General features: G+C 40.7%; 1 protein-coding gene and 1 long non-coding RNA gene across 2 annotated transcripts in view; both read left to right on the forward strand.

Moving 5' to 3' along the window:
- The first annotated feature begins 92 nt into the window (after positions 1 to 92).
- On the forward strand, positions 93 to 5,038 carry LOC137971162 (uncharacterized). The gene is made up of 3 exons (XR_011116938.1): positions 93 to 265; positions 523 to 627; positions 1,752 to 5,038. It is a non-coding gene; the product is annotated as an uncharacterized lncRNA (long non-coding RNA).
- Positions 5,039 to 5,709: 671 nt separating this feature from the next.
- The window catches only part of LOC137970664 (centrosomal protein of 131 kDa-like), a 37,310-nt gene continuing 15,205 nt past the window's right edge, over positions 5,710 to 27,814 (forward strand). Inside the window, exons 1-16 of the mRNA XM_068817187.1 lie at positions 5,710 to 6,053; positions 6,543 to 6,618; positions 7,656 to 7,791; positions 8,996 to 9,074; positions 9,556 to 10,110; positions 12,762 to 12,908; positions 14,216 to 14,419; positions 14,957 to 15,063; positions 16,134 to 16,261; positions 16,945 to 16,970; positions 20,303 to 20,355; positions 20,462 to 20,503; positions 22,735 to 22,801; positions 23,498 to 23,568; positions 24,072 to 24,195; positions 26,491 to 26,723. Of these exons, the coding sequence (XP_068673288.1) occupies positions 5,871 to 6,053; positions 6,543 to 6,618; positions 7,656 to 7,791; positions 8,996 to 9,074; positions 9,556 to 10,110; positions 12,762 to 12,908; positions 14,216 to 14,419; positions 14,957 to 15,063; positions 16,134 to 16,261; positions 16,945 to 16,970; positions 20,303 to 20,355; positions 20,462 to 20,503; positions 22,735 to 22,801; positions 23,498 to 23,568; positions 24,072 to 24,195; positions 26,491 to 26,723 (2,231 nt within the window). The 5' untranslated portion in view covers positions 5,710 to 5,870. The remainder of the gene's footprint in view (positions 6,054 to 6,542; positions 6,619 to 7,655; positions 7,792 to 8,995; positions 9,075 to 9,555; positions 10,111 to 12,761; positions 12,909 to 14,215; positions 14,420 to 14,956; positions 15,064 to 16,133; positions 16,262 to 16,944; positions 16,971 to 20,302; positions 20,356 to 20,461; positions 20,504 to 22,734; positions 22,802 to 23,497; positions 23,569 to 24,071; positions 24,196 to 26,490; positions 26,724 to 27,814) is intronic.

The following is a 27,814-nucleotide window of genomic DNA, read 5'->3' on the forward strand; positions in this document are numbered from 1 at the left end:
TTACATCAACAAGTTATTTCGGTGCCCCGGGTCACGCAACACCTGGGTGATGCGTGTGTAGCCTGCAGTGCGGTTTTCCAGACTGAAAAAGGGGACAAACATTTATAATCTATTCTGAATTTTCAACGGGTTTTCTAACATCTTAAGACACAACAGATTGAAAAAAACATAGCTTTCATATTTTTACGTTTTCATTTGGTCGAACACTTTGGTCGCGCATGAAGAGTGCATGGCAACAGCGTAAGACCGGATTATCGTCAAAAACGTAAGACAATATGTGGAAGATATATTTAATCGCGATACAAAACTTCAGAACAGTATTATTTCTTACGTACACAAACCTGCAAAAGCTAAAGAGACTTTGGTTTTCAATTCGTGAGAGAGATTTAGCTAATTTTAAATTTTTGGAGATCCACTAGCCATTGGCGAATTTCGGTTACCGGAGCTGTTGCATTCCTTAAGCACGAGAATTACAAGAGACTTTAATTAATTGTGACCCGTTTGCCCTATTCACATTTTCAGCTATTTTCTTCAATGAACCAATAGCCTAAGAATTCGATGACGACGCGTTCTGAAGTTTAAAGACCACCCAACAGATTCTACCAAATGGCGACAAATGTAAATGTGGTGAGATTGCAAATTGATTGGTATTGAAAAATCTTCAGATAATGTGTTCCTGTAAATGGAGACCGTTGTTGAATGAAAACAATAAATTTTAACGTGCTTTCGACACGCCGCATTGACCCTGGTGTAATATTTCGGTCAATTGTATTATTTACAAAAAGTAGTAACGTGATCATCTTCTAAATTTACCAGTTTAGTCGTCGAGTGAAAAATCCTAGCAACGTTACACGCAAGCAGAATCCCTGTAGACAAGACATCTCTTGATGTAGGTGTTTGTTTTGCAGTTATGGTTTATAATGATGTAAGTGGAACTTTAGCAATGCTTCCCTGACCTTGACTGTTGAGCAGATCCGAGCTAAGGGATTTAGCCGACGAGATGTAACTTTAGGTTTTATTTTACACAAAACTCTATATGAAAGAAACGCATTGTTTGCTATCGTTTAATGTTAGTTCCTTTTTTTCAAACCGATCCTCGCAAAAATTGTTTCTTTGTCAATCGTAATGTGTAGCTGTGTTCAAAGATGGAAAGTAGAACAAATTAAAACTGAAACATTTTCCAAGGCAAGATGACGAGGCTTTAGCTTGTATTAAATATATCGATTAGTATTAACCGTTTCACCGCCAAAAATGCAAATAGACCGTGATTTTACTCTGTCTAACGCCAGACGATTGTACTCGTCAATAGAGAAGCCCTAGGCAGTGAAAGGGTTAAATGGCTAATTACCGAAGTAGTATTAAAGATCTATTAACTCTGAACATTCTCTAAATGATGACCGTTTTTTGTCGTTTTTTTAAATACACGTCTTTCTTATTATAGAGCCAAATTGAAGTGAAATTACAGGGGAGAAGAATACGAGATCCTAGTGTTGTTAAGTCCCATGACCTCGAGATGACCAAAGTTATTGGCCAGCCTACCATTTTACGCAAATCGTTTCTTTTGTTAATTATTCGAATGCCCATCCTAAGTATTCTTTCGAAGTAGGAGCCCAAATTTCCATTGCCATCTCCGCTTTTTCTCTCTCTTTTTTTTTTCAGTGTCAAGTGTACCGCTTGGGCACTATTGATTTCGAAACACGGTGCAGCAAATTAAATCAAATCAAATTAACACAACTCATATCAAATCTTAGGTTAATATTTGATGAGATGGGAAAACCGGAGTACCCAGAGAAAATAACCTCTCAGAGCAGAGTAGAGAACCAACAAACTCAACCCATATGTGACGCCAAGACTTGGAACATTGGTTGGACGCCGAATATCAGATGATTTTTAAGTCAGTTCCGGTCACAAGTCTGCACTCCACGTCCAAGAGGTCGTCGAGAGTCAATCTTTCTACGTATTTCTGATAAACTGGTTACGATTCAGAAATTGAATTAAAAGCCGGCAGTGTTAACAGTGGAAGTGCCATTGGGAAAGGCAGAATCAGTGCCAGCAGAGGATAAAGGTAGAGGGTCGACGTGGGGGTGGCCTTGGCCAAAGCAGCAAGAGTGACCTGAGTACAAATAGAATTAGCCGAGTCGCAGAAGCGGTGGCCGTTGCGGAAGTAGCAGCAGTAGTAATTCCTGAGTAGCGGTAGTAGTATTTTAATATTTTTCTTAGAATTGAGAATCGAAAACTTATTTTAAAACACTGACGTCAAAATAGTTTTTATCTCTGGAAATGCTGATGCAAACTCCTGCCGGCCCCAGCTGCTCAAAGTTAAGGTTGGATAACTTTATCCGGTGGATAAGTCACCATCTAACAGTTTCAATCTGTGGCTTTAAAGATTCAAGTATTTGCTCGTGTAACTGTGAATATGCATACTCTAAGCACGTCAGTCTGCGTAAAGGCGTGTTCAAAATTTTACGCGAAATATATTTTACACTGTGGACAGCGACTGATCCACTGGATAAAGTTTTCCATTCTTTGAATAACTGGAGCCTGGGGGTTACCGGACTAACACATTAACACTGGAAGCGGAAACTAACTGTTGCTTTTGTTGACAAACTTAACAACAAAGTATTTTCATGATTCCAAAGAGTCCGACATTATCTATGCTGCCGTGGAGGAAACAGGCACATAGGTAAGGAAAGGAAAGAAACTTTATTTAAGCGTGTAGTCATTCTAGCGCTGGAGCAATACTGAATTGGGGACACAGTAAACTGAAATTAACGATCAACATAAATCAAGTCAAATGATGGTTTTTGAGGAGAGGGGAAAACCGGATTACCCGGAGAAAAACCTCTCAGAGCAGAGTAGAGGACCAACAAACTCAACCCATATATGACGCCAAGACTTGGAACATTGGTTGGACGCCGAATATCACGGATAATTTTAAGGAGGTGTTTACATGATACCGGGGCGACTTTCACACCGTCGCGAGTTCACTCCGGTTTTCTCTTGTTTACATGATATCACCGAAGAAAGTCATGCTGGAGCGACTCACACCGGCGCGAGTTCACCCCAGTTGCTGCAGCGGAGCGAAAATTTCCTTCCGGCGAGAAATCTCGCAACGGTAACATGTAAACGAGGAAAGACCACTCGTTCCGGTGTGAAATCGGGCTCCCGGTGGGCTGGAATAGATAGCACATGAGTACTTTTCCTGATAGACGCTATATTTGCAATTTGGATTCACGCTTTTATTTTATCGATACATGGTATCCCTTTAGATAAACACGATACGAATTCACCCCGTCATCATGTAAACGCGGTATCAAGAAGTCACCCAGGTGTGAAACTCGCGCCGGTGCGAGTTTTCTCACGTAAACACCCGCTGAGTCAGTTCCGGTCACAAATCTGCACTCCAAGTCCAGGAGGTCGTCGAGGATAAATCAATTATTCTACGTATTTCTAATAAACTGGTTACGATTCAGAACTTGAATAAAAGCCGGCAGTGTTAACAGCGGAAGAGGCAGAATTAGTGCTAGCAGAGGATAGAGGTAGAAGGTCGGCGACATGGGGGTGGTGGCAGTAGCAAAAGCAGTGACCTGATAGAATTAGCCGAGTCGCAGAAGCGGTGGCCGTTGCGGAGGTAGCAGTAGTAGTAATTCCTGAGTAGCGGTAGTAGTATTTTATTATTTTTCTCAGAATTGAGAATCGAAAACTTATTTTAAAATACTGACGTCAAAATAGTTTTTATTTCTGGAAATGCCGATGCAAACTCTTGCCGGCCCCAGCTGTTCAAAGTTAAGGCTGGATAACTTTATCCGGTGGATAAGTCACCATCTAACAGTTTCAATCTGTGGAAAGATTCAAGTATTTGCTCGTGTAACTGTGAATATGCATACTCTAAGCACGTCGGTCTGCGTAAAGGCGTGTTCAAAAACCTTTCTCAATGTTTGACGCGAAATATATTTTACACTGTGGACAGCGACTGATCCACTGGATAAAGTTTTCCATTCTTTGAATAACTGGAGCCTGGAGGTTACCGGACTAACACATTAACATTGGAAGCGAAAACTAACTGTTGCTTTTGTTGACAAACTTAAGAACAAAGTATTTTCATGATTCCAAAGAGTCCGACATTATCTGTGCTGTCGTGGAGTAACCAATTAACCACATAGGAAAGGAGCACTAATTGGGGACAAATTAACAATCAACATAAATCGAGTCAATTGTTGGTTTTTGAGGAGAGGGGAAAACCGGAGTACCCGGAGAAAAACCTCTCGGTGCAGAGTAGAGAACCAACAAACTCAACCCACATATGACGCCGACTCTGGAATCCAACGGCTTCGGCCATATTGGTTGGAGGTGAGTGCTCTCCGGCGCCATATCGCTTTCACTAGGGTGGACCAGCCTTTTTTGGTTTCTCCTTGTGTTAGATTCTATAGCTCACTTTACTGTGGATAAGTAGCAGGCCCTTCGCAGAGGGTTTTTTTTTCTGGGTTATTTAGGAGGCAGCGTGGTCGAGTGGTTAGGGCGTTGGGTCTGCATGCGGCTGCTCCGGGTTCAAATCCCGTTGTAACCTCTGGTTAGGATTTGTTTCCGGTTGTCCCCGATTCAACTCTACCACGCTTTGTAAATAGCCAACTGGTTGCCTCCTGCCAGGTGGGGATCTTAATAATGTTTCTGTTAACTTTGAATTGTTTCTTTTACATTGTTAAAAGTGGGGTGCCTGTAAACTAGCTTCATAGCTAAGTGCCATAAACAAAGAACTTACATTTACATTTTTACATTCCTTTCCATAGCCCTTTAGTAACTGTGTCAGTCCCCAAACCACAGGGTAAGGGTACTACGGGGTCACCACGAGAAGGTACAGTGGGTCTTGCTACGGGAGAGGCTATAAGTGACAGGCCTGCTTTAGTTACCCCGGTTACCCCGTAGTCACCCAGAACACTATTCAATAGGGAGCTTAAGCACGCGCGTTTTTGAGACGCGGACGACAACCGGAAGTGAGCTGGTTTCGCTTTTGACTTGTCTTCACACAAACACATTTACATTTCCAAGTATTTTCTCTCCACTAGAGATGATTCGAATAAAACTTTGGGAGACACCACTGTCCTGACACGGGACTACCGCCTTCGGCGGGCGTTTATCCGAACCCCCCTTCGTCAAAACCTGGATCCGCCCCAGCCCTGCGTGGAAAGTGTCCTTCGATCCTCTCGGAATATACATATCGATTATTCTCATCACAGAATACTCCAACAACATCGCAAAAAAAAAAAAATCAACATCGTTGTTGATGTTTTTCACGTGCAATTCGCGACACATATATAATTCATCGCCGTTGAAGCCAATGAAATCAAGGGAGCATATTAAAGTTAATGAAATCCTAGAATATAGCAGGTGTCCCAGGCCGAGGGTCGACCCAATTTCAACTGGGTTGCTCCCTGGGGGTGGGGAGGCCCAATGTAAAAAGACAGACAGAAAGGAACCGTTATGTTGGCTAGGGGCTTCTTTCTCGAAAGTCCCGAAACGTTTTGGTCCTTTTTCGGGTGTAGCAATTCCCTCTGTATTTGAAACTTCATAGTCATTTTGCTTTTCGTTAAATTGAAAGCATGTCAAAAGACCAGCGCATGAAAACATGCGGAAGTCAGTTTCGTATTAAAGTGGCTTTGCGGGTCCGAAAAGTTATCGGGACAATCGGGACAGCAAAAGTAAGAGCTTGGTAACCCTGTAATTTATAAAATGGCGTCTGGGCGCCAATTTCGTTGTTTATGGCAAGAAACTACGTTCACTGTGATCAATCGCGGCGTTTTGTGCTTTTCAAATAGCTGTACAGGTGCACTAAGTCACGAAGAATATGGGCTTTGATATGTGCTGTGTTTTTGATGCGCATGGTTAGAGAAATTTTTGCATTCTTTTTCGAGAAACGATTTGAAATCATGTCAGCGAAAAATAGGAAAACTGATTCTGCTGAAAACCTCACGGGAAAAAGGTCAGGCTCAGCAAAAACTAACAGACCGAGTTCTGCAGATGTAAGCAAACATTCAGCACGATCAACTGCAAGTTTGGTGAGTTGAGTAAAGCTCGAAGTACTTTACTATGAAGCTTAATAATTAAACTGCTGAGGTAACATTTGAAAATAGCGTTGTTTTTATTTGGTCGAACTTGTAATGCACAAGCACTTTCTAGAAGGCCATCGCTATGGGAATGGTCGCAATTATCGTGGCGAAAACAAATTTAGTGGAAAGTTTGATTGCTGAACTGACGCGTAAACTTGGATCTGAATGTGCAAAAGAAATCAGTGTCGTTATCGGTAATTCGTCGTTTGGTATATGTAAAGTGATTGAATGGTTAACTCTGATTAAGATGCGAACAGCAAATTTCTCTTGCGCAAAAAGTAGTAAGTAAGCTTTTTCCCTATAGCAATATAACAGGGGTCAGATGGGATACATGTGTATATTGTTTCTGTATTCCTCTTTATGTTTGAAACAGTTTAAAATTCAAGCCAAATTTGTGATACAAACACGTTGCTTCATTTGTATTTCTATCTATAACAGGAATCTGATGTGAGTGACTTTCTGTCAGTAACTGGAACAGGCCAACTTTCTCAAAAACCTAGACAACATAGGAGAAGTAAGAATGCACTGAGAAATATGAAAAAAAAAGTTTATCTTACTATAAAATAATAATAATGATAACAAAAGGTAGAAATGATCCTCACACTTCACTGGACAATAGACCATTCTACAGTTGTTTGCTCAGCGACCTAGCCTATGAATGGCTGCGAGGCTGCCGGTGACCGTGCATTGATACAGCCCCCACTGCTTTTATCATGCAAATTGTGTTGTTGTAATTCTAGTTAGTCCGTATTAACATTACAAAAGCACGGAGGTTTGTATCAAAACAGGGTCACCGGCAGCCTCGCTTCCATTCATAGGCCAGGTAACTTAGCTACAACTGTAAAATGGTCTATTTAAACAATTGTCACTTTTTTATAGATACCTGAAAATTTCAGATGGTTTCAACGGGATTTGAACTTATACATTTCTGTCATGTCTTAGTCCCTTCATGGGAACATGTAAGCCCAACAAATTGACCTGCTCCCAAAGTTCTGTGTGGCTTCATAGTGCAGTTGGTAGAGCAATGCATCGGCATCACAGAGGTCATGGGTTTTTGAATCCTGGTGAAGACACCAGAATTTTTCAGGTGGTTATAAAAAGGTGACAATTATTTGTTTAATTAAATTGTCCAACCAAGTCTAATACTGACTTATCCACCTGATAAAGTTATTTGGCCTTTGAAATACAGGGGCCTGCACCTTAGTTGGGTAAGGAACCCTCTAATAGTAACTTCCTTTTAACCTTTTTACCTCAGTGATGATGAAGTCTAAATGAAGTATAGTGAGCATGGGCTTCAGGGCTCTTAAATTTCGGTTTTCATTCGGGCAGCCGAATTGGTGTACAAGTGTGCTCAAAGAGACGTGCGAAGTGCACGTGTCACAGGTTTGAATCCACCCTTTGCTCTTATTTCATTATTTTTAGGGGTAGTTCTAAATTTTCCATTGAGTTATCAAAATTAAAGTCTTAAAAGTCGTAGTAGAATATATATCCCAATGCTCTACATTTCATCACTGAGGTGTCTCACAGAGACTTTGATATATTTTTTTTAAGGTGGAAGTGTAGGCTTTGTTAAGTCGCAGCACAACGAAATTCACATTTCTGGTAGTGACACTGACAGTGCTCGAACCAGCAGCAGCTCAGGTGCAAGGAGGAAAACAAACAACACTTACAAAGCTCAAGGAGCAAAGTAAATATATGTAATTTTAAAGGGGACATAGTTTTTGAATGGATGTACATGTAGACGCTGTTAACCCATTGATTCCTGAACCCCCCCCCCCCCCCCCCCATTGATAATTATTATAGTCTGATGTTAGACAAAGTAAAATCCCTTACAGTGGTAAGATCTCTGCCTTCCAACCCTAAGGTCCCGGGTTCCATTCCCGGTTCTGCCGAGAGTGGAATATTTGGCGACCTTCTTTCCTGCTGAAGTTCACTCAGCTTTCCATCCTTCCGAGGTCGGTAAAAGGAGTACCAGCATGCATGGACTGCTTAGAAGCGGCTGCAATTTGCGCCTGTATATGCTTCCAGTCTGCTGGGGGTAAATTGATCATTGTAAAGCGCCTTTGAGACTTGTGATAAAGGAGCTATATAAATGCACCACTTTACTTTCCTTTTGATGAGTATCATTGTCTGGTGTCGAGGAGTCAATGGGTTGCAAGGCTGTTGCCTAACAGGAGCCCGGTAGCCTGAGGCTCCCAAAGAATAGCTCTGGGCTCCTTAATTTTTCACAGCAACACCTTTCACTTCATATGTTGGGCTCCTAAGTTCTCAGCGTTTAGCTCTGAGGGCCCCTTTAAAATTTTCTGAGGCAGCAGCCTTGGGTTGATACTTGTGGTATTTAGAATTTATTTATGTGTTGTTCAGTCTTTGCAAAGCAGGTAGTGAGGACTGGACTTATTTAGACCCCATGTGGTTCATTCCAGTTTAGGTAAAGATGAGAAGATTTCTCATCTTTGATTTCAAGCCATTGCAATTATTGCAATGGCTTGAAATAAAGCGTGTTGTTAAGGTTTTGCACAGAAGGCTTGAGAAATTGTTACAGTGTAACAGCAGAGATTGTGAAAGCAACCAGGAAAATTCCTGTTAATAGGGGATCAATTTTCTGGGTGCCTGGTCCTTAACCCATTGACTCCTGAACTGTCCTCCCGCCCACCCCCCTCATTGACGAGTATGATTGGCTGACGTTACACAGAGTCTCCCTCCCGGGAGTCAATGGGTTAAATTAATTAACCCCCTGATATAAGAAATATCTTGAAGAGCCTTATCTATTGAATAAAGTTATGTCCCGTAGCTGACCAGCTTTATCTAACCTAACTTTCTCTATGATGAAGGATACTTAAAAGAGTCTAAGCCAATTATTTATTTTACTTTGTCTCACTTTTCTTTGTCAGGTTCTCGGAAGATCACATTCCCCTTATCATGTCCCAAGCCAAAGCGCGAGTTAAGCCGAAACTGGCAACCAATTTCCAAGTAAGTGCAGAGAGACATTTTTGCATTTATTTGTGAAACCATTAGGAAATAAACAAGAGGCTATAGTTACATTGTAGGCTATACTTTAAGCTTAAATTTCATCTAGTTTTGGTTTGAAGGTTGCAAACCAGGAGGGGTTTATTAAGGGTCGGACACCAGGCAAACTGACTGGCTGTGTACACTTTCTTGCCATGACTTTTTCTCGCTGTTTTCATCATTTCTTCTTACTTTATTACATGTATATCAAAAGCATTAAAATGCCCAGCTGCCAAAGGCTGGTGACCTACATTGTTGAGAAAAAAATCTTAATGAAACCCTTGACAAACTTATGACATTTTCTAGTCAAGAAATACACCAAGATATTCAATACACTGATTGTTTCTGTCATATAGGAAGGTATAAAAAAGTATTCCTCTGGGTAATATCACTATAGTCTTGATACCATTTCCTTCATTTCCCGCTTCGCTCATCTCATTTTCAGCGTCACAAAAATGCTGTTAAAGCAAGTCCATCTTCCTTACCGGACAGACCCTTAGCAACATCCCAGAACGCCATAGAACCAGATGAGGTGGAGGAATGGTGGCAAGCCATGAGTGACCCAGCACCTGTTCCACCATTGTTTCTTCAGTCATCCTCGGAATCAAAGAATGAACACAGCTGGTGGCCTGGTACTCACAAAACAAGCAATCACATTGATGGGGATTTTTTGCAAAATGATCTGGACAACCTTACGGGCCCTGTGGATTCTGTGGATCAAAATGCAACAGATTTTACTTTGACTGAGGGGGGTATTCCTTGGGTAAAACCAGATAAATCTGTCTCAAGAAGGAATGACATCCCCAAACTGTTTCTTGATGACCTTCTTGAAGATGACACTGATAAAAAACGCAAGAGAGCGGCCATAAATATTCAGCGCTGGTTTCGTGGGTGGAAAACTAGGAAAGATCTTAGTGGCAAGGATGCTGTTAAGGAGCTGTTAAAGCAAAAGAAAATCGAGAAGGGAAACCAGATGATGAGTGGTTGTTCATTAGGAATGGTATGTTTCAAAATACCTGCATAAATTTTTGGCAAATAAATACTATATATCAGAAACCCATAAGGGTTGAAACCTGTAACGGCCCCTTGTGTGCTGGGAAACAAGCTTCTGAATATTCAATTTGCCAAGTACCATATTTGGAACAACAAGAGCGAGGGGTTTCCAAATATGGTACTTAGCACTGAAACATTCAACCAATCAGTTCGCACTGAATATTCGGAAGCTGTAAACGTGTGTTACACGTTTCAACCCTCATGGGTTTCTGATACTATGTAATAATTGATTTAAAGGGAACCTACGCTAAAACAAGAAAATAACTTTAAAGAGCAGAACATAATTCTTACAATTAAAATTGTTTGAACGTTTTCCATTGAAAGCGTTTGTATCCTAAATAAATGAATTTCAAAAACGCTTGTTTTGGTTTTCAAATTTCCCAGGCAGCGTCGTCTTGAATGATCGTGACTTGTCGTGTTGCCCTATTGTTTCAAAACAAGAACTCTTTGTTTGAAAATAATAAGGGCAACTGTAAGAAGACACAATAATTCAAATTGGTGTCACCCAGGTGAAAGTGAAAATAAGAGATTCTAAAATTCATTTTTTTCAATTATCCAAACACCTGTTTAGAAAAAATTGTTGAATAAACTTGATTGCAAACATTATTCTGTTTGGTTTAAAATTATTCGTTAGTTGGACTGGAGGTTCCCTTTAACAAAGAAATAAAGATTCCTCTAATGGGAAATTTTGGGACATTTGCATATGAGAGAGCGCTCAAGTAGTTTGAGTTTTGTCTAAACTGAATTGCAGACCTGTGATAGGTGGAGAGTCATCCTGGTACAAGTTTTTTACTTTAGAGGAGATAATAATTATTAGAAGTTTTATGTTTTGTGCTAAATGGGAGAGTGTTGTGTAGTTTGGTCTCTCTTGGTTTGTAAGCACAAATTGTTGTGATTCATGCTTTTTGGTAAGATGTTTTGAGTTAAGGAAAGGAATGGAAAGGACCTTTATTTATGGTGACTTACTACTGTTTTCCGAAGACAACTATCAAGATTTTGAAATCTGTGAAATTAAAACAACAGGATGTTTCTTCTGAAGTGTTAGTCACTACAGTTGATGTAAAATGTAATTTTACCAAAAAAATAAATGCAAGTCTGGGGAAAATGCTCAATGTAGTGACCAAGCTCTTGCATGGGGGACTGGAAACTAGACATTTCAAATGCCTTTTTTTCAAAACTTAGCCATACGACCAGGGTCAAAATTCTGGGAATTAGTAAACAATATGAAGACGAAACCGTCAACATTAAAAAAAAAAAAGATCTGTCAGACAGTTTTTCAGTTATTAGCACAATAGATGAAAATCGACATTTTTTGCCATTTGCGAAAACCTGTCTGACAGATTTCACATTTATTTCTATACATGATTATTTTTTCTTGCTAAGGAAATCCTGAAATTTTAAGGTGGGGTCATATGGCGGTCTTCTGTGGTGTATCATGGTTGGGAGGGTAAATGCTCAGAAGTATTAGCTACACCAAGCTACTCTAAAATTCGCAGGTAAAGAAAGATATATGATATGATATGATATGATGGCTAGTTTTTGAGAAAAAGGCCTTTGAAATGTCTAGTTTCCAGTCCCCTCTCCGGGAGCATGGTCACTTTATGTAGCATTTTCCCCTGATTTGTGTTTATTTGTTAGGTAAAATAACATTTTACATCAATTGCAGTGACTAACTTCAGAAGAGACATTCTGTTGCTTTAATTTCACAGATTCCAAAATCTTGATCTTTTTCTTTGGAAACCTGTAGTAAGCCACCTTAAGTGTCTAGTCCTTTAGCACCGGAGCACGAATCGGGGACGCTGTAAACTGAAATCAACAAATAAATGCAAGTCAAATCAAATTTTGTTTTTTTGTGGAGAGGGGAAACCAGAGTTCCTGGAGAAAAACCTCTTGGAGCAGTGAAGCGAACCAACAACCTTAAGGTCCCGCATGGGCATGGAACCCAGGCCACTACGCTACCCCAGTTTTAAGTTTTATTTGGTATTTCAAGCCAACCATAGGATAAGAATTATCTGATGGGTGGAAAGAAAGAAAAGAAGAAAAACAAACAAAGGGAAAGAAACAACAAAATATATATCAAAAAGAAATTAAAGTTCCTGTACATGAAAAATTAGCACTGAATGACTGCCTCTGTGCTTGTATTACAAGTAATCTTGAAAGTGTCCCTAAACTCTTGAGACTTTTTTTTTGCTCCTTAAGAGTCAAATGTTAGCCCCATAAAATGGTATTTTACATTAACTGCTTGTGATGCTTGCCTCTGAAAGGCTGCATGAGTAACAGTTGTGTAAAGTTTACAAAAATTAATTGGCAGTTGCTAGTTCCATGGCTGAGCTGGTATGAGGCTTGGACCTATTCGTGAAATGAAGTTACAAACTGCTTTGCATTGCAGAAATTCTTTCAAAACTGGAATGAAATGCAGTTTGTGATTGGCATTATGGTTATCTGTTAACTTGGAGTCTAATGAAAAGTTACTTTGACCATGATCCACACAAATCCAACCACAAGGACAGATTGTTTTATGCGAGGTGTAGTTGGCTCCAGAGGCTCTGATTAGAATGTTGTTTATTGCACAAGCAAGTTCTTGAATATTTATCTTAGGAAGATTCACGAGAGCAGAAGGAGGAAGAGAAAAGAAAACGAAGAGAAGAGAAAGCGAGATTAGCAAGACAAGCAGCCATTGAGGAACTGCAAAAGAAACGGGAAGAGAAGAGAAATGACAACCAGAGAAAGGCTGAAGAGGAACTGGTAAAATGAATTTTTGATTTTGAATTTTCTTATCATACAGGGCTGTACATTTTTTGATGTTCTTCCTTTGCTTAAAAGAGCATGTAGACTGGCTGAAATTGTTTTTTATGTCAGAATTCATCTCTCCACCAGAGGACACAGACTTTTACCCCAAAATTGCACTAGATCAATGCAAGAGGCAAGCGATTGCTGTATTTACCCATGTATAAGTCAATATTTTTTTACATTAAAATAGGATCCAAAACTCACTTTCGACTTGCATGTATGCATGAGTCAAAAATGTAGAGCCAAGTTCCAGCTAAATAATTTATTCAGAATTACCACTATCATCTTGGGTATAATGAACACACCTGGGAAACAGGTTGGCTTTTCATTTGGTGACATAAGACTTAAAATGTAAGGATTTCCAGTTGAAAGTATGCCCACATAGTGTAGGTACAACAAGTGCTGAACCAACTGCTGGAAAAATGCTTTGTTTTGAACTTCGTGTATCCACAGTTCCTGAAATTAAGTCTAAGGAAAATAAGATCAGTATCCCAAGTAAACGCTGCACTCATAAATTGAGAAGATTCCGTTTTTTGCCTTATGCAATGTACATGGGACTGACTTGTAAACAAGTAACTATGGTATGCACAAATCAACATGGATCTCGTTATTACCTTTTGCTCAGATGACAAGTTAATGCAATAATTATTCATAATACCGGTAGTTATCATTAATTAATACTGCTAATTATTTATTATTATTTACATTTATTATTAAAGACAAGTTGATGCATCTGCATACAGCTGTATGCTGCTTTCGCTCATGCTTGCATCACAAGATATTGGCACTAGCCTTTACAGTTCCATATTATGGGTCAAAGCATTTGCCATTTTTGCTACAATTGTAGCTTTACATTTATGTACAGATGTAAGTACCTATTTAAAACAACAAGGGATCTGCAAGCATTGGTAACTGTTTGTGGTTTCCTTGAGAAGAGGTTGTTTAGGATACAATTTGTGATGTTTATCACCTGTTTATCAGGGTACAGATTAAGTGGAGGGGAAAGGGGATACTTTGTGGGGCTTATCAAAACTGGCTTGTGTCTTGCCCTATAAATTCTTGGACGTATCTGGTCATATGATGGACCCTTCTCCAAAATTGTGACTGTAATAATTGTGTCTGTGCCAGGTGATCTTTCCCTTTTTTCATATACATATAATTATTGGCTCGGATGGGTATTTGCGTTGAAGTATCAGCTTCCACAACCCGCTCTGAACTTAAATGGTAAAGTACCGTAAATAATCATATGACTTATCTCTTAGGCTTTTCTCCAAGCCAGTGGTAAAGTTAGTAAAAAGAAATCGACCCAGAAGGCAAAACCTAAATCAAAGACAAATCCTGGTGTTGGCCCATCAAGCAGTTCTGCAAAAGCTGCAAAGAATGACGAAGGAGTTAAAACTAGTGAAATGGTGTCCAGGCCTGGGACAGCAAGCAGTGTGGGAAGGAAAGTCGATGAGCTTTTCCAGGTTAGGGGCAATTCTGGGAGACATTGCATTCTGCTCTTATACTTTGCACCGTAATTTAATGTGCCATTGATACGGTTTACCTAATCTTATAAATCCCAGCATGTGTACTTTTTTCATTGGCTATACATCAAATGTTTGTGATACGTTACAATAACTTTATTTACAGACTGAGGGAGACTCAATTAACCTTTCACAGTTTTTCTAACTTACGGCCCTCTAGCTTTACCACAGAGGACGGACCACCACACTGGGAACTCCATGCCTTCCATTTTTGTTTGGCGAGAGGGCAAAAGTGAACGCATGGCTCCATTGACAAGTTCTCTCACCAAGTTGCTATCATGAGTTACCGCATTGATCTTTGACTCATAAAAATCCTTTCAGAATTCCACTTCCAATATATAACTCTATGGCTCATAGACTGTTTTCAAAAAAGTAGTTTGAGGTATGGTAGTTCATCTCTACCAGTATTAGATGAGACTGCAAAATATTATATTTACAATGTGCACATCCACAGTGTGATGGAATTTTTGTTTCCAGGAGTCTCGGGGATCGCAAGCGAGTAGTGCTGTTGTTGCCTCTGGTGACCAAGGCTCTGGATTGCTGTTCTCTGATCGCACTGATGAGACAGACAAAACAATAACGAGGTATCTTGCTGTGGTATTCTTGCAACATTTAATTGTTGTATTTATGCGAAGTATTTGCAAGTGTGGGTCTCCAATCAATGGTTGCATGTCGGGGCAAAGCAGTAGACCGTTTCAGCCTCTCTGCCGATAATTTTGACGTCAGTAGACTCAATGACTCCCTTGTCAATGACTCTCTTGTCTTCTTTTTGGCGTCTTTTGTAGTATACAACAAACAATTATTATATCTGAATGAAGGGGGTAGTGGTGCTGCGTCGGTGGGGAAGTAGTATACAAAAATTTGGTTTTATCAACGGAGTTGATAATGTAAATTGGCCACTGTACAGAGTGTACAGAGAATCTCTGTACGGTGGCCAATTTACATTATCAACTCCGTTGATAAACCCAAATTATTATATCTGTCAGATAGTAGGATCCCTGTGGTTGGCTAAATTAGCGGGCGATATTATGCAGAACGGCCGGCAGTACTGCCCGCTAAATTTGAAATTTCGGTAGAACTTTCTCTAGCAAGTTTTTTTTGTCGTTTCTGTTACATAAACTTGCAAAACTGTTTGAATCTTGCAAGCAACTATTTCAAATAGATTTTTTCGTTTTTCGGATCGTGACGCGACAGTCTTTGTAGCAGTTGAACCTTCCACTTGACTTCAACTAGTTTCCTTTCCCGCGGGGCTGATTACCACACACACATATATAATTATTTATTAATAAATATCGTGCTAACCTCGTTTTCCGGGTCCGTACTGAAAGTTACGTGTCCTCGTTTTTTCTTAAATTTGATATGTGGCCCAAAAAATCAACGGAAAAAGACTCGCTCCGTAACTTACAGTACGGACCTCGAACTCCGTTAGTAACAGGTATTTAACATCGCTTTTGAACGTAAACACAAAGAACACTGGACCCTGTTGACTCTGCTTGTACCACGGGCTGGAGATTATCCTCGTTGTTTTAGCACCATGACAACGTGACGTCACTCTTAAGGACTCTATTTACATGGATGTTGTTAGTCCTGGTTTTAGAGCTAACCATAGTCGCAGGCTATTGCGCATGATTTTCACGGCCAGATTTTACTTTAGCTCGCAGGGAGGCGGAGAGAGCAAGACCACATTTGACGATCTCATGGACTCACTCAAACAACTAGAGGAACAACCAGCTGATCTGATGCCCGAGGGAGAAAGAGAGGAGCCCAAATATGGAGGCTGGGGTTAGAGAATTGCCCTGAAAAGACCACTACTGGTCTTGTTAACCTATGAAAGCGACGTCCTCGAAGTCCCAGGGGTAATAGCTCGGGACAGGGTCGGATGTGAGGAAGAAATGGCCAGTAAAATTCGGAATTGGAAAAATTCTTTCAAAACGACCCATATTTTCGTTCCGTTGGTTTTGCTCGTGATTTCTTCCTTCCGCCCTGACTAAATTTACCCTGGGTCTTTGGCGATGAGGAAAAAGAGCTTCCGTTTGTCGGAACTTCAACAGTAATAATTTACCAGCGCAAATTGAATGTCGCATGTTTTAGAGAGGTAAAGGGAAGTACAGTACCTACTTTTATTTAACCAATCACAGGAGACTCAGACAGTCCAGTGAGCCATTCACGCAAAGCAAATCTATGTATCCGGCGCCAAGGGCGTGAAAATTTAGTCGATCACGTCATAGTCACGAATGACAGCATTTTCAGGGCGCCATTGCCGGGCTGCAACCTTCTTCTTTCTCAGCCAAATAAGAGCTTGTTCATTTTTCCTTTGTCTTGAGACCGTAGATGCTGTATGGCACGAAGTTTACAACAAATCACTGAGCATATCCCTACAAGACCAACGCAATCGTTTAGTTCGATACTTAAAAATCACTGTTTAAAGGTTATACTCAACTTGATATCTTTTTTTTTCTTTTCAGGACAGGACTTTGAGAACAACGACAAGGTTAGTTCATTTTTTTGTGCCAATCAACTGAGACGTTGAAACTTCACTTCTCACAAGGTTACGTTTTGGCTTGTCCTATCGATCTAGCACGACAACGAAGTGATCACAAATGCAGGCAGTCAAATGAACTAAGCCATAACGCTAGGAACGTTAACCTATGCATACATGCGGTTGCGCGCAAGTCGTGAGTGGCCTCTTGTTCCAAACAGCTCCGGGGCTCTACGGGAGTCACGGCCCGCTCTCTGATAGAGAGATTTAAAATCGCTTTTAAGACAAACAGCAAATGTCAGGCCTAACTGAATTTCCGTTCTCCAAACTCAAAGAACGTTGTTTGATTTTACCTCATTTCTCTCCTGATAGAGCGGTTTTCAATTGGGTATCGTAAAACAAAATACCAAAGTAATTACCAGGGTTCGTGCTACTCCTTAAAGTCCTTGAAAAGCCCTGGATTGTAATTTTGGACTTAAAGGGCGCTTGAAAAGCTCTTGAAAAAAGAGATTTGGTAGGAAACTGCTTGAAAACTCCTTGAAATTTTGCTTGGGTGAAAATTGTTGGCATTGCATCATATTAAGTTAAAGAGACATTTCATTCATTGGGAAAAGATTAAATGCAAAAGTTGAAATGCTTGTGAGTGCACTTAACTCTCTGGACCTGGGAAAGAATATGAAGATTGGCTTTTTCAGCAAAAAAACACGATGAATTGAATAGAAATCTTACAAACACTCCTTGAAAACTCAATTCTGGTTCTTGAAAACTCCTTGAATACCCCTGGAATTTTATATGCAAAATCCAGCACGAACCCTGAATTACTTCGACCAATCACAGCAGGTGCAAACAGCGCAATGAACCAATCCGAATTCGTAGCAATCCCATGTAACTTGCTCAAAGAGCGGGAAAAATCACGCATGCAAGTCGTGATTGGCTCTTTGGTTTTCCTTCTCATTGATTGATAAACTGGCGCGAGATTTTTAAACCAATCACTAAGCGTAGCAATTGCAATCGCGTAATTGCTGTCAGCAGTCATTTAAAAACTGCTCTATCCAGATATATACAGTTCATGTAGTAACTTCTTAAAAGAAAGAGGTACGTTGGCATAAGAGAAGTTTCGTGCTTTTATGACAGGCATTAACCTGCCGTTTCTCATTTGGCGTAAGCGCAATGCTAAATAGAGAATTTCGCATCACGTTAACGTGAAACGTGAACGGCAAAAGTGACCACGTGACAATGGTTTTCCCGCCATTTTTCGCGTTTGCCGGTTGCATTTTGTCGTTTTTACGCAAACGTTGGCATTTTCGCGTTTGCCGTATACCTGGAATTTTTTCCTTCGTTCCTCTTCTACACAATAAGTTGTTTGTGGAAGAAAACGAACCCTAAAACCATTTTCCGGTAATTCAAACAAAGAAAGATTACGTTTCATGGTTATAGATCGTTCTCAACTGACTCCTTACCGCAATTTTCTTCATGAAAGCTTCATCGAAGCTCGCAAAATATTACTGATAAGGATTTTCATTTTATACAGCGTCTTTTTCTGCAAACAGTGTTAACTTTTAAGAAGACTCCAGGTTTTGTTTTTGTTTTTTGTTAACTAAAATAAAATACTTGAGGTTAACAGAGTCCATTCCGATTTGCCGTGAGTCAGCGAAGCTGAAGCCACGTGAAACGTGAAACGGCGATCCGACGTTTGCCGTTTCACGTAAAACGTGATGCTTAGAGCGAGTTTCAATCGAGTGTCGTTAAACCAAAACCAAAGTAATTACTCTGGCCAATCAAAAAGGACGGAGACCATCCAGTAAACCAATCAAAACTCGAAGTAATTACACGTAGCCGACACAAAGCGCGGGAAAGTGTGCACGCGCGAGCCACGATTGGTTTTGGTTTCACTTCTGATTGGTTGAAAAAATGGCGTGAGAACTTTGAACCAATCACTGAGTGATGTAATGAAAAAGTAAAGCAATTCGCTAAATTACTTTACTAATTACACTCATTTGAACACCACTCTAACCTCTCTAATAAATGTATCTATTTAGTATCATATTAACGACGTCAAACGGCAAATAACAGGTTGCTGCTTGTCAAAAGAGTATCATGCATGGACGTCCTCTGACTCTAAGTTGTCTCATTTTTGGACGTTGCTCGATTTCTCTAGATAACAGGCAAGAACTAAGCTCAAATCGAACAAATGGAGTTTCTTTGAGTTTTGACATGACGCAAATTTCATCCCGACTTATGTCGGTTGCCGTAATTGACCAATGTGGTAAGATGTTTATAATCTCTTGATTTTTGAATCAAGACAGACGAAAACAAATTTTGAAGTTGGCAATTTCATTTCAATCACAGCGCTCTTATTATCTTAGGATGCTTTCCATTTGACATAACTGGCCGGCCAGACCGGGCATTTGGAAGGACTAACTCTACAACGCCTTCAAATTAACAGACTTCGAGGATGATATATACTCATGCAAGTGTTCCATCATATTGTTGCATTTTTTTTGCAAACTGACGGGTCTGGCCGGCCAGTTCTGACTTGGATATATATTAGGAATTTAGCTTACCGGGTAGCGCAAATTTTTGCGCGAGTTTATATTTTGCTTTGGTGATTTTTTGTTTTGGGCCGGAGATTTTGCCATTGGGACAGACACTCTTCTTTTCTTGCAAGGAATTGATTTATGCGATTTTTGACCATTCGTTTTTGAACGGAACAGAATTGTCGTTAGTCATTTTAGTGCTTGCGAAAGTGAAGCTTCGAGTGAATGGACTCGAATTTTCTTTGCTATTGTTGTGTGGTAATTTTTCTTTACGGAGTATTCTACAGTGGAATTAATTTTCGCAATGATTTTATCGGCTTAAATCTTTTCTCCAGGGGCCCGTTTCTCGAAAGTCCCGAAAACTGTTCGGGCCCGAAAAGCAACTCATTTGTGAACCTGCCAACCGCTTGTTTAGGAAAGCGGATCTTTTAAGTTGTTTTCAAGGTAACAAATCCTCACGGTAGTCGAGAAAGTACTGCAAATTGTTTTACCTACAATCAGCGTCAAAATTGTTGAGACACTCTTATCCTTTAGGGTATATTTCAGGCACGCCGCGAAAATGCCCTCATCCCCTGCAGGGCAATGTTGTGTTGTTTTCTGTTGCCTACGAGCCTTGTAAACAGCGGAAGGGGTTTTCCAGAAAAGTTTACGTACTTCCTGGACTATTCTTCTTTGACAACAATAAAAGTGTCGTTCCAGTGTGCTCTGTTGGCAAAGTTTCTCAACTCATTTTGTCGCCGATTATAGTGAGAAGTCATCATGTACAAAATGCCATCTACAGTTTACTTCATCCTCCTATTTTTGTAGTCTTACCTCACTTTCGCATCTTTGGACCACTTGAGCAAAGCCAAGCTGGAAAGGTTAGTTTGCGGTAGCCTTTAATTCTCTTGATTGTCAGACCTGTTTTAAGCGAGAAAGCAGATTCACAATGATAATGTTAACCCTTCGCTTTTTGCTCAACCATAGCCAAGGCCAGTCAGGATCTGCGCTATCAGCCGAGAAGCTGAGGTAGGGTGGCACAAATTTTCTCAATTAATTACTATACAAATGGCATAGCGCATCATAGTCGAGCCTCCATAGTAGTTGTACTTCTCCCACGCCTCCTCGTTTAGGAGAGGACGGGCAGTTTGGAAAGATGTTGACGTAAAGCTTGGTTTACTCTGCGACATAAGCCTAAGCATACGCATAACAAAGTTTACACTTGTTGCACAAGCATAAGAGAAGTGACGTACGCAAGCACAGTTAGCTGTAGCGCCAGGAATGGGACGATCCACGTTTCCAAAATGGTAGACGAAGAAGAAATTCACCCCCTTCTATTGCTGCTACGAAGAAGAGCAGCAAGGTGTTGTTGGGTAAGGGATATTTCCCAAAAGAGGAAGGAACAAGGACCCTTTCATAATCTGGTACGGGAACTGCAGCTAACGGACCGAGAATTTTATTTCAAGATACTTCATCTGACGATTTGTCGTAAAGGCAAATAATTGCGAACCGCATCGGCAAATTCCTCTTAAAAAACCGTACTTTCGGAAGCCGTCTTAGGCACTATTAACTTGAATATCCGCTGGCATAAAAAACAGCTGACAATTTAGTCTTCTGCTTTTGCTTATGTTGCACCCGGTTTACACAATTATTAACGTTACATAACATCAGCATAAGAAAATGGAAATTATGCCTTTTTCTCTTGGGGTGCAGGGATGGCGCAGTGGTGAGAGCACTCGCCTCCCACCAATATGGCCCGGGTTCGATTCCCAGACTCGGCGTCATATGTGGGTTGAGTTTGTTGGTTCTTTACTCTGCACCGAGAGGTTTTTCTCTGGGTACTCCGGTTTCCCCTCTCCTCAAAAACCAACATTTGATTTCATTTGTGTTAACTTGTTAATTTCAATTTACAGTGTCCCCGATTAGTGCTCTACAGCGCTAGAAGATTAGACACTTAAATAAAGTTCCTTTCCTTTCCTTTCCTTTCCTTTCTCATGCTTATGTCATTCCCGGCAGTGTAAACCAGGCTGCAAGGTGACGAGCGGGTCAGGACGTAGCAATTAAAACGACTGTCGTGATTGGTTCATAAAACAATAGGCACAAAGAATAATAGAGCAATATAAAGAATAATATGCATGCAACTGAAATAGCTGAGGCCTTGGAGGTCAATACTAAACACAATTCTCTACGTTTTTGCATTCTCCATAATATACTTTGCCCCCTTCCCCCCCCCCCCCCAAATTTTGCATAAACCATTGTTTTCAAATGCTCTTGGGGACACTGCATTTGAAAACAATGGCTTATGCAAAGTTTGGAAGGGTAAACAAAGTGTGTCATGGGCAGGGGTTTCAATAACTTCTGAAATAGCCGTCCATGATAGCCCATTGAAGGCGGCATTTTAAAAATTTAAGATAGCATTTTTAGTACAAATCAAGGCAAACTAGCCGGCGGTGTGAGGCAAAGCAGGTGGCGGTATACCGCCAGTAACCGGCTTCTATTGAAACCCCTGGTCATGGGGATTGCGAAAATGGTCAATAGGGTTGCGTCCTACACCAGCCATTAACATTTGTTGTAAAGAGGAGCGGGTTCTATATGTCAAGATGTCTGTATATAGGGTCCATATTGTTTCCCGTGCTTGTCATGTCGCGGAAACGTACATGTAATTGTATTGATAAATCAGTGCATTTTGTTTCGTAAAAGTGTTTGCTTAACGTACCCGCAACTGTCTGTGAGACATAATTGAAAAATATCAAGTGAGTTTTAGGAAAACCTAGGGAACGAAGGTATGATTAAATGACAAACAATGTTATCGTTCTTAAATTGAAGAGGGAATGGGAAATGAAACCTACGCAGTTCGTGAATTCATAGATTTTTTTCTTAGACCAAGACGCAAGAATTGTTAACGAGGGTTAGTAAGCGAACATGGGAAATAGACCATTTTACAGTTGTGTGCTTAGTTACCTGGCCTTTAAATGAATGTGAGGCTGGAGTTGACCTTGCTTTGATAGAAACCTCATTGCTTTTCTTATGTTAATGATTTTGTTGTCATGCTAATAAGTGGGAATTTACATAAGAAAAGCTGTGAGGTTTCTATCAAAGCAAGGTAAACTCCAGCCTCACTTTCATTCAAAGGCCAGGTAACTAAGCACACAACTGTAAAATGGTCTATTAACCAACATACTTAAATGAGGGCAATAATATTATCTTTATGCTCGGAAATGAACTTGAAAGGCTCAAATCGGCACGCTGTCCTTTTTCAGGAGCATTTTGACATTCTTAGATGACGTAGAAAAGGCCGAAGATGACGCTATCAGTGAAATCAGTCAGGTTTGTGTGATTTACGAGTGAACTTGCCTTATTTTCTGTTGTGAGGTGACGTGACGTGCGTGACGTGATGTGACATGGACGCAATCATGGCGGTCACGCCGTAGACAGGGTCTCTTAATCTTACGGACTAGTTTTCCAACAAGTGTTTTAAGATTCGACCTTCGGTTGGTCGTCCTTCTCTTAGAAGACTAGAACATTTAACCATTTCGTAATTGCCATTCCTAAGGCAGCGTTTTCTTCTCAGTTTAGACTTCATCTGAGTGTTGCAGACAGATGAGGCCGGTCTGATAACTCTGTAGTCCAATGTCTTTGTTTGTTTATTCCTTGTCGTTTCGGCCTTTGAATAATGACAGTAGGGAGTTTAAGCAAAGGCGTCAGCTACCTTGACGACAATTCCACTAAACAAGAGTGTTATAAGTTAAAAGAGGAAAAATAATCGAGATGCAGGTGCTGCAAGCATTTTAGTACATTTTTTAGTTTGCCGTACTCTTCAAGACAACGCTAGGTTTTTATTTTTCGTTGACGCTGAAATTGTCGTCGCTCTAACTCTCTCCCAACTAGAGTGGATAGGGTTGTAATCACATAGATGCCTTCCCAATGCATCTATCAATAAGTTAACAAAAACATTTCTTGCTTTTCTTTTGACTTATATTTTGTGAACCTAGCTCATCTCCTCTGCCGTGTTGTGTTTTTTAGGCTCGTGATGGTGCGGTTTCTCGTGGATTACCGTCATCAAGTACTTCCGCTTCTTTAGCAGTAGACAGAGAGTAAGTAGTGAGCTAATCGTTTTAATCTGTGTTTCACAACGGCATTGATCCAAGCAAACACTATTTTGGGGTTGTGGAAGAGAGAAACAATCTGTGTATTAGGCGGCAATCTTGTTCCCAGGATCTCTCCCAAGGAAGGAGGTGACCAAGCGGCGCAGTCCTTGGTTTCAGAAAATCGGTGGATTCTATAATTGCTCCTTTTCACTTTCCACGACGCCGCCATCTTGAATAATTGTAACGTGTCATGACCAAAGGGCAACCATGAGACGTCAGAAATATTCAAGATCAAGATAGCGGCGCCCGGGAAATTTTAAGGTGAAGAAAAGGGCGACTAAACTTGATTATCTGTCTCTAAGTTATCTTTTTTTGCAGCCGTGGACGTTCCCTTTAACTCAAAGGTTAATATCTGCAATTATAAAATTAAGATTATGTATCTGCCAGATAACTCTGGTAAAAAACGGCTTTTTTCACTGTACTCAAACTTAACTTTTTACTTGGCACAGGAAAGAAGAAGCTGTATTGGAATCAGCAGCTGCCGCAGCTTCTGATGTTACTACAGCCATGATGGCGGTCAAGATAGAGTTGGAAGAGAAGAAAAGAACAAACGAACTGCTTCAGAGAGCATTGGTTAGTAACAAAACAATCGAGCATTCTGATTGGTCTAATCCATCGAGCCTTTTCATTGGTTTGATCCTTGACGATTGATTGGTTTACTGAATCGCGCTCACTGCTCGAAAAGTGCAAGGCACGGAGTTCCCAGTGTTGTGGTCTGGTCTGATTGAGGGCCACAAATTCATTAGCCTAGGGCTATTACTTGCTACCCTCTTGAAATAAAGACTTCACTTTACTTCACAATCTTTGGAGCGAAACAAAACGCTGCGATGTTTTCGCCCTATCGTTCAATGAAGAGGGAGCTTTATCAACGTGGGCAATGTGCTTAACCGGCAACATTATTCCAGATTACTCATTTTTGCAAGCTGCGCGTTCACGAAAATCTCAGTGAAGGCCGCGGATGAATGACAGTGGGTCTCTAAACATTTTCTGAAGCCCATCAAGTATCATCATCACCATCATATCCTTATTTACCCTTGGATTTGTAACGTAGCTTATTGTAGCTAATATATCCGGGAAATTACCCTCCCAACCATGATATACCACAGGAGGCGGACCACAACACCAGGAACTCCATACCTTACACTTTGCCAACAACATGTGGGTCGTTTTACGTTCCACAGGGTCATGGACGCATTGAGAGACAGCGTGGTCGATTGGTTGGGGTGCCGGACTGCCAACCTGGAGTTAATACTTAGGGTTGGGAAGTTATTCTGAGTACCGTATCGATTCGATTTAACACCGCCCTGGAGGCGCCATATCGGACACGCTCAAAATTGAATAAACGCCGCCGCGGCGTTTAATCGAGTAAATAGGGTAGTCCCATATCAGCGATCGGCTGCGAGTGTAAATGGCCAAATGGTCTCTCCTTTCCTTCAGTTAAGGTTCCTAGGAATTCGTTGTATTTGTTTCAATGAGTTGTTTCATTGGCCTTGAAAAGCTCCTGAGAGGCACTTAATTAAATGCATGCCCAATTTTGACATCCAACGCGAAGTGTCCCTTGAAGTCTAAGCATTTGCTACCTGTTTCCAACAATAAGGTAAGGGTAAACGTCAGCAATGATTCCAAGTTCGAGTGAGGCGTAACACTACTGTGAAGTTTATGCCCAATTATGCCATCAGAGATCAACCCTAGTTAGTATTGGAATTGGGTCCACACAAGGACAGAGAAAAACTCTGACCAGGGTGGGATTTCAACCCACGACCTTCAGATTGATCACCGTTGCTTTACCGACTGAGCTACAAGGCCAGAACGGCAGCAGGCCGTGGGTATATGAGATGTTATTCACAAGGACAAGTTCGGCTCTGCCCAAGCCTAATTTAGATAATCGGTAGTTGTTGTCCTTCAGTAGCATATTGATCAATCCGAAGGTCGTGGGTTCAAATCCCACCCTGGTCAGAGGTTTTCTCTGTCCTTGTGTGGGCCCAATTCCAATACTAGGGTTGATCTCTGATGGAATAATTGGGTATAGAAAACTTCACAGTAGTGTTTGGCCTCACTCGAACTTGGAATTATTACTGTCAACATGCTACTGAAGGACAACAACTAACGTAAACTTAAGGTTAGCGTTATTTTGTAGCTTAGGGTAAATGCAGCTGTTTATCCTTACCTGAGGAGCAGCATGCATTTCGGGGACACTTAATTGTCTGTATTACGAGACACGAGTGTGATGTTGAAGTTGGGGAGAAGAGCGGAACAGCAAGGAGACACTTCGTGACGCTTATTGGAATCCTCATGCTTCTCATTGCTTGCAATTCTCGACGTATCTGGATTTTTTTTGTCCATCAGTTGAAGCCTTCCTGTCGCATATGGCACTACGCCATTGTAAAATGCAAGACTACTTTTTTCAGTTTTTGAGTTTGACCATTTAGGAGATGAGAGTCACAAGAAGAGCGCAAATCTCCAATTGATCAGGAATGTGCCAGTCTATCAACACCAGAAACTCCATGCCCAACTTTATGCGAAAAGTGTTTATGTTATATGGCGTCCCTCAGAGTTTTGCGGAAGAGATTGAGACGGGGATTTCGATTTATAGTCCTTATCCATGGAACAACACTAGAATCTGATCAATTGCAGTTTTGGTAATACACTTAATCAAAGCACCGCTTTCTCTTGTATGACTTAAATACATGGATTGTTTGTCTCGCCGGAGTTGAACCCACTCTATCCCGCTCGTTAGTTCGATGATCAGGATACTCAATTAACTTACCTAAGCGTTTATTTATTACTTACTTTTACTTGAAATCATTTGCTCCCGCAAACGTATTTCGAAGTATACAGTAGGCTATTTTTTCTGTTCTCTCGCCTCAGAACCAGCAACGCGAGTTCACCCTTCGACAAGCGAAAGAGATGGAAAAAGACGCCAAGCAAAGACTTGCGATACAACGTCAGGAATATGAAGCAGCCATCCAGAGACACTTGTCCTTTATCGATCAGCTTATTGACGACAAGAAAGTACTGTCGGAGAGATGCGAAGAAGTGGTTAACAAACTCAAAAGCACAGATAAGAAGTACGGGGACAAGATCAAACAAATGGAAGACAAGTGAGTGTCGAGAATTGCCAATTTTGAGAGCGTCACGACTTGAAAAATCTTTATTTGTTTAGAAACATTCGCGTTACAAGTACCACCTCTATCAACTCAAGTAAAGATTAACAGTTACGGAACTCTGACTGTAGAAAATAGCTCGAACACCGTCGTTAATTTTATAGATGCAAATACGTAATTGACGCCCAGAGTTGACGGTAAACATCGGGATGTTTATCACAATTGAACGGCAAGAACCGTAGTTGAGGGGGCATACATTTTATTCAATCTCAATTGTCAGAAAAGGTCTTGAAATTCCCGGGAAAATCTTATAAATCTTAGCTTGTTGGTCAATATTTCCTCAAATTATCCAATGGGGTCTCCTGCTGCAGTTAGAAGCGAATGAACTTGGTTGCATCCTCAAAAAAGTTTGGCTAACATGGCCACGGTCGTTTGTTTTTCATCAAAATATATTACTTCTTTTGTGCTACACGCTGAGAAAATGCTGAAATGTGATTAACTAAGACCAGTAGTATTTCAGCCAAATTTGAAATACTTACATGTTTGCATGGTAAACGAGATGATATTGTTTATTCAACTTTGAAACAATGGTGGAAAGATTTCCCGATTGTGACGCGAAGCAACGGCAAGAACTTAAAGAAAATGCGAACTCTGAATAAAGCACTAAAACCTGGTTTACTATTTGGACAACCTGGGCTGAAGAAATAGGCTACAGTTCGGATATTATAAGCCACGAGCCCAAGAGAACTTTATGAAAAACTAGAGAAGTTTTTTGCCGAGGTGAGAAAGAAGGACCGTTCGGACTACAAGCCAGACATTTTGCGGGTTATGTTGGTGTGCTTGGGCCGTCATTTAAAGGAAAGAAGATAGCAGCATTTCCATTGCCAAGGACTCAAAGCCGTCAACCAACTTCTCTCCGCAATTATGGAGGGCTCTAACTTTAGCCGACTTTGAGGAAGGCGATTAGAACGAGCAACGGCTGATTTCCTCAATCCCCATGATCGATAAGCTCAGACGGTCAGGCCAGCACGTCCTACCTACACCGTCTACTGTAGCAAACACGCTGATGATGAATTAAGAAAGGCGAA

The sequence above is a fragment of the Montipora foliosa genome, chromosome 9, assembly GCF_036669935.1.
Source record: "Montipora foliosa isolate CH-2021 chromosome 9, ASM3666993v2, whole genome shotgun sequence".
NCBI lineage: Eukaryota > Metazoa > Cnidaria > Anthozoa > Scleractinia > Acroporidae > Montipora > Montipora foliosa.